The 13,343-nt window shown below is 33.8% G+C and overlaps 1 protein-coding gene across 2 annotated transcripts in view; it reads left to right on the top strand.

Moving 5' to 3' along the window:
* Nucleotides 1-9,457, top strand: part of LOC110109385 (nucleolar protein 10) — a 45,823-nt gene extending 36,366 nt beyond the window's left edge. For both annotated transcript variants that reach the window (XM_020840440.2, XM_020840441.2), the window contains exons 14-17: nt 1,999-2,091; nt 2,166-2,351; nt 2,969-3,180; nt 8,797-9,457. In XM_020840440.2, the coding sequence (XP_020696099.1) occupies nt 1,999-2,091; nt 2,166-2,351; nt 2,969-3,180; nt 8,797-9,109 (804 nt within the window). In that variant the 3' untranslated portion in view covers nt 9,110-9,457. The remainder of the gene's footprint in view (nt 1-1,998; nt 2,092-2,165; nt 2,352-2,968; nt 3,181-8,796) is intronic.
* Nucleotides 9,458-13,343: the final 3,886 nt, after the last annotated feature.

The following is a 13,343-nucleotide window of genomic DNA, read 5'->3' as shown; positions in this document are numbered from 1 at the left end:
GTGTAGACTTTGTGTTTGTACAAGAAGATAATTTAACTCTAAAAATTTGTAGCCTCCAACTGCAACAAACTAAAGAATCACATCCAATCTAACCATCAGGTTAAGAGGAAAGTAAAGTACTTATAAATAACACATTTTACATGTCTCCAATCCCGCTTTATTTATTATCACAAATTTACTCAAGTTACAAAAATATCAAAATAAGTTTGGCAATGACGATGTTGAATATATTCCAGAACTGAAGATATGATTAAAGGATGTGTAGAACTTGCGCAAGCTGTGCAATGGAACCCGCCATGTCTAAGTAAACAGTGACCTCTAGGGAAGCACGTACTTTTCTGGAATTGATTAACTCACGGGTCTAAAGAAATGATACGTATAAAAGACAACTTGAAACCAAGTCAGGCCCATCACAGCCCAAGAAACCAAATGACAATCAAGCAGCCCATTGTGAAGGTTTAAATAATAAATTACAGCAGCGGCCTAATGCTCACAATGACAATGAACAAAGCCACGACCATCAGAGAACCAGTGACCAATACCAAATAGAGGAAAAAAACTGAGAACCACACCAAGTAAATACAGCTAGTCTCTACAGGGATCATCATAGGCATTCTTAAAAAAAAAATGTAAAAATCAAAATGGTTACTAACTCAGCATTAACTGAAGTAAAATCAGAACTCAGATTTGCGTCACTATATGTTTAATTTTGTAATTTTATTAGCCATCCTGAGCTACTTAGGTATTATGGTGGTGCTATAACTTTTAGGTGGTCCGGTATTATGGAATTAGTGAAATTAATTACTGAAGGAATTAATTGCTCTCTTGGGCCACCCACTTTAATGCACTCTATTTAGGCTTTCCTATTGCTAGGAATTCTTGTTAGAATTGCTTGTTCTATTTGATGTAGTATTTGGTGGTTGGGCATTGTTGCTTTTATAGATAGTGGATGAATTTATTGTATTTGTACTTTCTCGGACTTGTAATATATTTAATTTACTGTGTTGTAAGTGTTTGCTTTTGTTTGATTGCTTTTATTTTAATTGTACTTGTGATCCTGATATTTCTAGTTTTATTCTGTGTCACCTAGGATTAGTTTGTTTCAACATATGTGTTTGCAAGTGAGTGAAACTCAATTTCAGTATTTGTTTCTCCCGAATTGAATTAAAGTGAGTTCTTATGCTTGAAACTCGCCTACAGAAAGGTGAGCAATGAGTTTCACTTGTGAACTCTTGAAAGTCACCTTGCTTTCTTACTATTTTGCATAAACTACTTATATAATAACATAAAGTTAAAAGGAGCTTCAGCGCGATATTACTTATATTCGTAATCACAATAAGATAATACAAAGATAGTGGATAAATATGATATTTATTGCAATCCACAAGAACATTGAAATTGAGTTTCCAAGAAGTGAGTGCATGCAAAACAAACAAGCTTTACTTTTTGAAGCTCACTTTTGGAGGTAAGCTCCATCCACTTTAAAATACTTGCATGGAAACAAATTGGCCCCTAGAGGACTAGGTTCCTGAGCATTCAAACCTTTCTTCTGCTCCATAAGAGGCTTATGCAGTTGATGTGCTATAACTTTTAGTTGGTCTGGGTTCCTTTTTTTGTAACTTTTTTTGTCTGCATTTCTTGTGTACATTTGTCAGAATTATATCGTTTCACTTTCATGATTATTACCATGTTTGTTTTTTATTGTTTTTGAGTTATTATTTCTCTTACAATATTTTTTTTTTCATTAAATGTTACTTTGCTCCATTTTTATAAATACTGTTCTTAGTAATTGTATTTATCCTTGTAATGGACATTATTATTTTTAAATACAAAGTTATAGTGCAATATTATACCTGTTTTATGTTATATTTTATGAACATTTTAATAACTTAAATGGATTTTGGAAGCCTCTATAAATTTCTTCGGGTTTCTAAAGAAATTTTTATAAATCTGCAATGATATTATGAATTTATGATAGCAATTCAATCTTTTTTATAGGCACAAGCTATTGTAGATCCATTTGCTTATGAAACTTATATAGAGAAGAAGAAACAGGAAAAGATTGAGGCTGAGCGCGCTTCTCGCATTACGGTAACTTGAATTTTTTTTTTTATGCTAATATGCTGCACATGCATTGGATCTTGCTTATAAATTCAATTTTGCAGATTAAAAGGAAGTTGCCCAAAGTAAACCGTTTGCTTGCTGCTAGGCTTCTTGAAAATCAAGAAGCGGAAGGTGAGGTGATGATTGCAGATGACCATAATGCAAAAAAGAAATTGTCAAAGAAAAATAGAGGCTTGACGAGTGATATTTTGAGAGATGAACGTTTTACTGCAATGTTTGAGAATAAGGTATATGTGGAAACTGTTTTTGTTCCTTGTGAGAACCCTTTTTACTTCTGGTTCCTTAGTGATATATTCCTCACCCCACCAAAACTGAATTATGCTTTATGAAAGTCTGTAATATTGTTCAAATAGCAGTTTTTCTTTTTAATTTTTTACTTTTTCCAACATTTTCTCTTATGGTCATTAAGTTTGATTGATACAATACATTCAGCAGTACCATGTATTCAAAATTCAAATAATAAATTTTTAGTGCTTTGTTCACGAAATCTAAATAATATTTTTTTAGCTGTCTTACTGGGAGTTGATATCAATCTAAATTTTGGATTTATAATTCTAAATTCATTTTGAGAAGTAGAGGTTTTGCTTTTATCTGCAACGAAGTTTTCTTCTTGTGCCATTTAAACACAATTTGTATTACTGTTTTTAACTAGTTACTTTATTGCTATAAATTCCATGTTTAGATAGTTTTGTTTGGTTATCGTACGACATCAAAATGATTGTATCTGAGAATATGGATTTCACTCATGATCTTTCCACATCCCAATGATTTTATCTGGTATATCGTTCTGTTGAATTTTTTTATCACTCTTTTTTTTTCTGATAAATTTCTGCGTATTTTGCAGGACTTTGAAGTTGATGAGCTATCACGTGAATATCTTTCACTTCATCCTCAATCTACCAAGAAGAATTCCTCTCTGATTGAAGAATATTTTGACCCAGTAATGGAGGATGAGGAAGAAGGTACCAGTAGCTCTGATGCTTCAGTAGCTTCTCAATCATTAGAAGAGGAGTCTGATGAGGATAAAAAGCATAAGAAGAATCCAAAGCGTGTGAGGTAATACTGCTATCAATGATCTTGTATGTTTCTTCTTATTCTTAGTAGAATTTGCTGTGATAAACAATAATAGCCTGGTAGGTAGGAAAAAAGGGATTTAACCTAGTTATTTAGGGGTCTTCATCTGCTTCCAATTGATGACGCCATATCACAGTAAAAAAATCATGCAAGTATTGTGGAAAATTTAATTTCCATCAATTGCACCTGCAACAATGTTCCACTGAGCGTAGCAATTGTCCACTTTATTCACCTCATACAACTTCGGCGATGGGTGGAGTGCTTCCTTATTAATTCATGAACTATTATATTATTCCACAAGTTATTCACATATTTTGTATGTTTCCTATTAGAGCTATCCTTTTTTTTTTAAATTTTTTTTATTAGAGCTATCCTATGATTGTGTACATAAACAAATATTGGAATGTGAAAAATAATAAATTCTGTTTAATTCTTATCATGGAAATCAAATCGTTAGACTTTTTCAGCATTTCTATAAGTCATAACCTTTATCGTTGCATTGCCTAGAACTTGTAAGCCTTCTTTGTTGCAGGATCTTTGTTTTTTGTTCCATCTTGTCCTCTATTTGTAGCCTTCATTGCTGCAGCTTTATCTTTATCTTTCTTTCTTTTTGCAATCTATTACTTCCACATTTTTCCTTTCCATTTAATCACTCATGTTCCTTTGATCTTTAGCTTTTTTTGGAATTAAAATCAGTAACCCAAATCCATTAGGAGAATTACAAAACATTCATTGACATATCATTTGAATGAAAATAATTACTAAGATATCATTTTTTTTGTCTAAGGACTAATCTTGAATTATGAAAATTTGAACAGAAGGATGGAAAATCAAAGCTTGGAACTCATTAACAGAGATAGGATTCTAAAGAAATTGTAGTTCTTTAGTGACAGTAATGTGGCAGTCATTATTAGAAAATTTCATGATAAGATTGTGATAATTGTGTGAAACGGAGCTTAAGGATAAGATTGTGATAATTGTGTGAATTGGAGCCTAAGGATTGTAACAATTGCATTCTAAGAGTGATATTAGTGCCGTGAATAGATAGAACAAATAAATCTAAGAGCACTTGATACCCTTGTATGGTAATTGCGACTTGAGAGATTTAAAAATTGCTTAATAATAAATTGCCAATGCCAATAGATACCTTAAGTTGTTTAATCGGTTGTGGTTTGAGATGGTGTTGAAGAAGGCTATCTTGAATAAATTTTTGAGTGCTTCTACTATCGATTAAAATACGAATATTTTGCGGGTTAATATAGCACGTCAAATGGAAAGCACCTGTATTGAATTGTGGGAGCTTTGGTGGGTAGGACCAATAGCAGTAGGCTGTGGGAAGTTGGGTGAGTGAAGGTGGTTTGGGTGGTACGCGAGGATGCTTGTTGGGGGAATGGGTAGGAAGTGGTTTCCACCATTGGGACGAAGGTATGGTTAGAAAATCTTGAAATTTAGATTTGTGATGATGAGCCAATTTCATTGTATTTAAGAGATTAATTGGTTTATTAATAAAAGTTCCCTAACCAATTCTTGTTTAAGCTCAAACCTTTAATAACTAATGAGAGTTAATTCAGATAAGTTGAAAATTTTAAAAGAAAGATTTTCTTAAAGCCGTTTGGTATTTAAGAATGAAGTTTGTTTGGTTAATTTGGAAGGTTTGCTGTGGAGGTCTTTGTATGAAGAAATATCAGAACATTTTTGTTAAGAAAGTATGAATTTGGACCAAGGGTTTTGGCCTTTCATTCATTGCCATTTATACCAAGTTGTTACAGGGCCTTCAAGATGAAAAGAGCACTGGTTGATTGGATTGCATTGTGCCTAAAGCATTGGTGAAATTTAAATTCTTTATTTTGAATCACAAGAGCACTAGTTGATATGCTCCTTGGCGCATAAAAAGCTTAGGGGACACCTTTTGAGTTTTGAGTAGGCATAGACTCCTAGAAGAGAGAATGAGGGATAGAAGAAAATAGATTTTGTATTTATTTCCCAAATCTATACTACAGGGCTGTATTTAAAGTCTAAATTTTCCTAATGGCTGATTCGATTTGGGCTTATGGCTAAATCGATTTAGACCTACTAATTAAAAACAAACGAAGTAAATACAAAAAGGATTAATTAAATATTATTAAAAGCTATTCCTACTGCATGGTTAAAACTTTAGGTTTTACTTACGGCTAGGTTGAAACTATTGTTGGGACAATCAGTTGACTGATGTTGTGGATCATGGCTTGTGTTAGGAACTTTCCCTCTTCAAAGATATACTCAGTTGTGTGTATTGTTATGTTTAGAATGTTCTTCAGTATTTCTAATTGAATCTTCCCACTTATTTTGAATTTTAGTTGGATCTAAGCGAATAAATTGTTTCCTAACAACAGTGCTTGAGGAAGATGATTGGAGTTGATAAAGAAAGAATTGATTTTATAGAATTCAATGACCAAGGAAGCTGCAAACTATCAATTATTTAATCTTTTCTTTCTAATGCTAAGCCGTTGATCAGCCTAGTGTTACACTTGATGTCACTACTCATATCTCCCGAGGCTTTGTCTAAGTTAAGTTCAGTTGGGTTACGGTTCAGGAATGCATGTTTAAAATCTATATATGTTCCTATTGAATCGAAAAGGGTAGGTTTTTATAGGTTGGGCTGGCTAATAAATAACCTAGTGTTTAGGGTTTAGGATCTGACAAAAAAGGGGTTCATTTGTTTAGGGTTTAGTATTGTTTTAACACGAAGTTGTTGATCAGCCTACTGTTACACTTGATGTCATTACTCTTATATTTCTCGAGGCTTTGTTTGAATTATGTTCGATTTGATTTGCAGTGCATTCACAACCTAGTGTTTAGAGTTTGGGATCTGACAAAAAAGTGGGTTGGTGTGTTTAGGGTTTTGGGTTGTCTTAACACTAGGTCGTTGATCAGCATAGCATTACACTTGATGTCACTACTCTCATACCTCTTGAGGCTTTGTTTGAATTAGGATAAGTTTGGTTTGTGGTCCAAGAATGTGTACTTACCATTCCGATATGATGTTCCTATTGAATCAAAAGGGCAGGCTCTTATGGTTGGGTTGGATTGGCTAATAATAACCTAGTGTTTAGGGTTTTGGATCTGACAAAAAGCGGGTTCGTGTGTATGCGCCTTGCTCATAGCTATCTTGACATTGTAAGAAAAATGATTGACATTTGAAAGTTAGGTGAAGACTCTTTCACCCTAATCCATACATGAATAGACTTTTTTTCGCTAAGAACCATAAAGGTGTCAAAACGAGTCATCAACCATTTACTATGCGTTCCACTTGTCAATGCTATGTTGCGTACGCTTGCGCTCCAAAAAATGGTTGTGTACAAGCCATCCGATTAATTATAATGTTCTTTGGATTTAAATATCCCACAAGTTATAGTTAAATTCTTCCCTCGCTTCAATTTCTCAAGTAAAATTGTTCCTGAGATGTTTAGAAGCGATGTTTTTGTCCATACACATCCTTAAAATAGAAAATTTTGATCCAAGAGCAATTTTATATATATATATATATATATAATTGTTTAGAAGCGATGTTTTTGATGCAATTTCTCTTCAGTTACCCTTTAGCTTCCCTTTAGGTGCCCTTTAACTGTCCTTTAGGTGCCCTTTAGCTGCCCTTTAGGTGCCCTTTGTTACCCTTTAGCCGCCCTTTAGCCGCTCTTTAGGCGCCCTTTAGTTGTTTTTTAGGTGCCCTTTTCTCATTCATTTATTTATGAATATTTACCCTTTTATACTTACGAAATCATTAACATTAATAAAGATTACTTTCTACATAAATAATTTTATATATGTTCGACCATGTTCATACAAAGTAATTAAAATAAATGTGGCCATAAGCATAATCAAGATGAAGTGCAATAATAAAATATTTACTAATTCTTATAATCTTGGTTGGGTATCTCACATCGCTAGGAATTTGTTCTCCTAGATTTTGTCTTCCTTTCCTCTTTTAAACAATCTCTATTAAGTTCATTTTCATTCAATAGTAATCATTTTCTTTCTTTTTCTAATAAGTTCATCTTGAGATACAAACAAAGTTTAGATGATTATACATTATTTGTGAAACATGACTTTATGGGGAGTTTTTGTGCTCTAGTTAATGCAAATAACATCGTCATAACATGGAGTGACTTGGAAGTTAGACTTTAAAGAAGTTGTTCGAAGAATTTGAAGTCAAAGAATAAGGCAAGCTAAATTAATTCCTTTGTATTGAGATTGCACACTCTTGACATAGAATCTTTATATCACAATAGAAGTACAAAACAAATATGTTGAATGAAACTAGTTGGGTGCATGGATGTCGAGAGCCTCTTATATACAATCGTAAACTTGTAGATGCTCTAGAAGGCAATTATAGAAAAAAATCTTCTATCAAAGATGTAGAGAAAGTTTATCTACCCATTACATACTATATACGATATTACCTATGTTGTTGGCATGGCAAGTCTATTCATGCATAATCATAAAGAATCACACCTTTGGGTTGGACATCGAATTTTGCATTATTCGAGAGAAACTACAGATAAAAGAATTCATTCAAAAGGGTGAATGATCTGACACTTAAAGCCTGCATATATGTCGATTATAAATGATCTATGGTTAATATGAGGTCAATTTTAGGATATTGCACATTCTTTAGAGGCAACACTCATGACTTGGAAATTTGGAAAACAAAATTCCGCATCATGATCTAGCACACAAGCCAAATTTATATCCATGGCACTAGTAATCAACTAATTATTATGATTGAAAATTATCCTATAAGATTTGAAGGTTAAATGTAAAGATCCCATTTGGCTTTATTGTGAGAATAAGTTAGCCATCAATATTGCATATAATTCTGTGCAAAGTGATCGAACAAAATATAATGAAGTGGGTATACATTTTATAAAAGAGAAGCTAGATGGTATAATATGTACTCGGTTTATCATTATAGATAGGCAATCGGAGGCATTCTCATCAGAGGATTGTCATGAGTAATAATTAAAATTTGATATGCCAACTTGGAATGAATATCCACTCATTCATTTTTTGGGGGAGAATGAAAAAAAAAAAAAAAAACAATCTCCATCAATTCCACTTCCCTAAATATTTCAGTGAGGCAAATAGTCCTCCACCTTATTCATTTCATGTCCCTTGCTTGAGATTATTAGTGCCATCTCATCTATTCGTGGATTATTATAATTGTTCACTAATTATTATTGTCTACCTAGTAATTCATTGATTATTGTAATTATTTTATAATTATTATTCCTTGATTTTATATGCTTTTTTAATAGAAGCTGTCCTATGATTGTATAAATATTGTGCAAATATTGGAATAAAAAAAAAATAATTTCTCACCAATTCCTTTCATATATATTAGTTCTGCATGTATAACACTGATCAAGAAGTGGTGTAGTGGAACGAACGCAATTAAACTGAACTACGGAATCATAAGCAATCGATTTGTTTGAGCTGTGTACTTTTACTTGATGGATGTTAAGTACGTTAGATTTCAACATCCGCTACATTTATTTTTCTTTCAAAGGTTATACGAAGGTTATATTTATCTGCATTTCTTCTTCTAATATTTCCATAAAGGTTATACGAAGTGAAGGATGAGCGCCACGCTGAAGCATTTTGGAGCGCAGTTTCCCTTGCAAAGGATGATGCCCTTCCTCTGGGCGAGAGGGTTGCGGCACTCGAGAAGAGATCTGCTGCTCCAAGTAATGTGAAGCTTGGTCTCGGTGGCTCGCGAGAGATTTCCTTTTTGTCTACCAATACAAAACAGCAAAAGAAGGTTGAGAACCCTCCTGAGGGGAAAAGAAGGGGCATTAAACCACTTGGGTTGAAGCCGGGCAAAGCAGAATTCTATGGCAGAAAAAGGCAAAATGGCCGCAGCAGAAGGCACTGACAGGGCATGTGAAGATTGCTTCATTGCTTATATAATGGTAAATTAAGGTCTTTCTGATGCCATCTTACATAGCAATGCAAAAGAGGGACAAGTTTTCTTCCCCACCTTAGTTCACTGATCTACCCAGTTTTGATGTTTAATCTATTATTCAATTATTCGATGCGATGTTATTGTGGTTGATCTGTAATACAGATCAACTTCTTTTTGTTTTATTACTGCTGTACATAATTTTGCATGTGTTGATAAAGTTTGCATGCATATTTTTTAATTAGTTTAAATTTTGTTTTTGGTGGAATTTAGCTGTAATTGTTTGACATTTTAGCTCCAACGGGTTTGTAGCTTCTGCTATTATTTTATTCTGTGGCTAGCTGCATAACGGGAGAAATTATTCTGTGCCAGCTCCGGATGTTGAGCAACTTTTTTTTTTTTTTTTTGCAAGTGACTCCATTTGCACAAGAACTGATAGAAGGAAATGCTGGAAATTGCAAGGAGAATTTTTTGTAGGAACTTCGGAGAACTGTAATTGCCGGATATTGAAAATCAAATAGGCGCTTGAAATTTGAAAATTTCCGGCATTTCACCTTTTTGCCTTACTCTGGGTAGGCGGGTGGCGGTCGGGCTGACAAGATAGATTAAAATTGGGTTGGTAGTCCTAGCGGACTATCCACGTGGCATTTTTTACCCAGGCAAACCACTCGTAACAATTTTATTGGCGTTCGGATGTAGCTTTACGTCTGAAGTCTGCACATAATAATTTCTCGCATAACGGACCTGTTAGAAGAAAATTTAGGCTCTCTAAAAGAACAAAATAGGAGAATTGGTGACACAACTAAAAAAAAAGTAGGCTATAGATTAGTTTTATTGTAAAGTACAAATCTGATGAGGCATAAAGGTAGACTAGTGGCAAAATGCTATACTCAAACATGTGATTGATTATTTTGAAACTTTCAGTATTGTTATTAAAATGAATTTTGTTTGTAGTCTCTTATAATTAGCAGGTAATAAGGATTGAAAATATAATGATTTGAGTTTAAAGATTGCTTTCTTACATGTTGATTTGGAGGTATTATATATGGAGGTTCTGTAATGCCCTCAAAATGATTAAAATAATGTACGCATTAACTTCCTATGAATATTAACTTATTTTATTATAAGTTTATATAGATGTAAATTAAGTTAATATATTAATCAATTTAGTTAATTAATAATTAACTTGATAGTGGATAATACTGTAGCATGCCATTTATTTAATATATATATTCTACTGTAGCTATTCCACTAATCTCAGCATGCAAGGGATTGATTTTTGGCATGCTGCAATCTGACGGCTAAGGGTGAGTTTGGTGGACTAAGTGGAAAGAGCACTGAGATATAAAATATGTTTTAGTTCACTTCTCATTACCAAATTTTTTTTACCACATATAAGTCTATCTGGAGTTTGCTAAGCTGTTGTAAGCGGGTTCTAGAGGATTCGTGAAGGCTCAGTTGGGAGGATAAAGTCCAGGTAAAACAATTTATAGTTACTAAAATGAACTTTTGCTGAAATCTATGATTACAAAGGATGGAATTTAATAATGTTTGCTGAAATCAGTTGGTGGTAGTTGAGTTCATCGTGGTAGATTGCTGGACATAGGAAAAGAAAGAAAAGGATTACTATTGAATCTCTGTTTAAAATTGCGCAATAAGAGGCGCGCCTCTGCGCAATTTGACCCAAAACCGCCTCGAGGCTTACGCAATTCCTCTCCTGGCAGAGGCGTACGCCTCACTTGAACTGAGGCGCGCCTCAGAGGCGCAATTGCGCAATTCTGGCTGAGGCGTACGCCTCAAATATATGCTTAGTATCGCTCAGTATATGCTCGGTATAGCTAGGTATTTGCTCGGTACTGCTAGGTACATGCTCGGTACCGCTCAGTATATGCTCGGTACAGCTAGGTATTTGCTCGGTACTGCTAGGTAGATGCTAGGTACTGCTCAGTACCGCTAGGTACACATGCTCGGTACTGCTAAGGAACATGCTCGGTACCATTCGGTATCTTCCCATAAAAACAACTTACGAACTTCAAAAACAAATAGAACTTCAAAATTACTCTTACAATCAAATTTTTCAACTTCTAGAATTAAGAGTGTAGGCTTATCTTATCATGTTTTTCGCCTTTACTTGTGCGGGCCTATCCCCCATATATAACTTATTTCACTTTTTATATAGTCATCCTTTTTAGCCCTAATGATATATGCTTTTGATGACATAGTTGCTCTTTAGGTTCTCTTCAGTTACCCTTTAGCTTCCCTTTAAGTGCCCTTTAACTGCCCTTTAGTTGCCCTTTAGGTGCCCTTTAGCTGCCCTTTAGTTGCCCTTTAGTTGCCTTTTAGCTGCCCTTTAGGTGCCCTTTGTTACCCTTTAGCCGCCCTTTAGGTGCCCTTTAGTTGCCTTTTAGGTGCCCTTTTTCTCATTCATTTATTTATGAATATTTACCCTTTTATACTTACGAAATCATTAACATTGATAAAGATTACTTTCTACATAAATAATTTTATACATATTCGACCATGTTCATACAAAGTAATTAAAATAAATGTGGTCATAAGCATAATCAAGATGGAGTGCAATAATAAAATATTTATTAATTCTTATAATCTTGGTTGGGTATCTCACCTCGCTAGGAATTTGTTCTCCTAGACTTTGTCTTCCTTTCCTCTTGTAAACAATCTCTATTAAGTTCATCTTCATTCAATATTAATCATTTTCTTTCTTTTCCTATGTCCAGCAATCTACCACAATGAACTCAGCTACCACCAACTGATTTCAGCAAACACTATTAAATTACATCCTTTTTAATCATAGATTTCAACAAAAGTTCATTTTAATAGCTATAAATTGTTTTACTTGGACTTTATCCTCCCAACTGAGCCTTCACGAATCCTCTAGCACCCGCTTACAACAACTTAGCAAACTCCTTATAAACTTATATGTGGTAAAAAAAATTTGGGAATGAGAAGTGAACTAAAACCTATTTTATATCTCATTGCTCTTTCCACTTAGTCCACTAAACTCACCCTTAGCCGTCAGATTGCAGCATGTCAAAAATCAATCCCTTGCATGCTCAGATTAGTGGAATAGCTACAGTAGAATATACCCTTTTATACTTACGAAATCATTAACATTGATTATATATATATTAAATAAATGACATGTTATAGTATTATCCACTATCAAGTTAATTGTTAATTAACTAAATTGATTAATCTATTAACTTAATTTACATCTATATAAACTTATAATAAAATAAGTTAATATTCATAGGAAGTTAATGCTTACATTATTTTGATCATTTTGAGGGCATTACAGGTTCCACAAGGGTTTGGCTCAAACAAAAAACAAAAAGTATATAGACTAAAATATATTATATGCATTAAAGCAATCTCCAAGGGAAAATTCAGGAGGCTCACCAAGGTATTGCACATCATGGGATACAAACAAAGTTTAGATGATTATACATTATTTGTGAAACATGACTTTATGGGGAGTTTCTGTGTTCTAGCTAATGCAAATGACATCGTCATAACATGGAGTGACTTGGAGGTTATGTAGACTTTAAAGAAGTTTTTCGGAGAATTTGAAGTCAAAGAATAAGGCAAGCTAAATTAATTCCTTTGTATTGAGATTGCACACTCTTGACATAGAATCTTTATATCACAATAGAAGTACAAAACAAATATTTTGAATGAAACTAGTTGGGTGCATGGATGTCCAGAGCCTCTTATATACAATCGTAAACTTGTAGATGCTCTTGAAGGAAATTATAGAAAAAAATCTCCTATCAAAGATGTAGGGAAAGTTTATCTACCCATTACATACTATATATACGATATTACCTATGTTGTTAGCATGGCAAGTCTATTCATGATCATAACACCTTTGGGTTGTACATTGAATTTTGCATTATTCGAGAGAAACTACAGATAAAAGAATTCATTCAAAAGGGTGAATGACACAACTCTCCTTGGTCTATTGGTTGAGAGCTAAGGCTTCCAATTAAGAGGTCTAAGGTTCGAGTCTCTGTGTATGCGTTGTGTGTGTGAGTTTGCCTTAAATGGCCTAAATGTCCCAAAAAAAAGGGTGAATGATCTGACACTTAAAGCCTGCATATATGTCGATTATACATGATCTATGGTTAATATGAGGTCAATTTTAGGATATTGCACATTCTTTAGAGGCAACACTCATGACTTGGAA

The sequence above is a fragment of the Dendrobium catenatum genome, unplaced genomic scaffold (genome assembly GCF_001605985.2).
Source record: "Dendrobium catenatum unplaced genomic scaffold, ASM160598v2 fragScaff_scaffold_231, whole genome shotgun sequence".
Lineage (NCBI taxonomy): Eukaryota > Viridiplantae > Streptophyta > Magnoliopsida > Asparagales > Orchidaceae > Dendrobium > Dendrobium catenatum.
The sequence above is the reverse complement of the archived record's forward strand: the minus strand, read 5'-3'. Positions and strand labels throughout refer to the sequence as shown.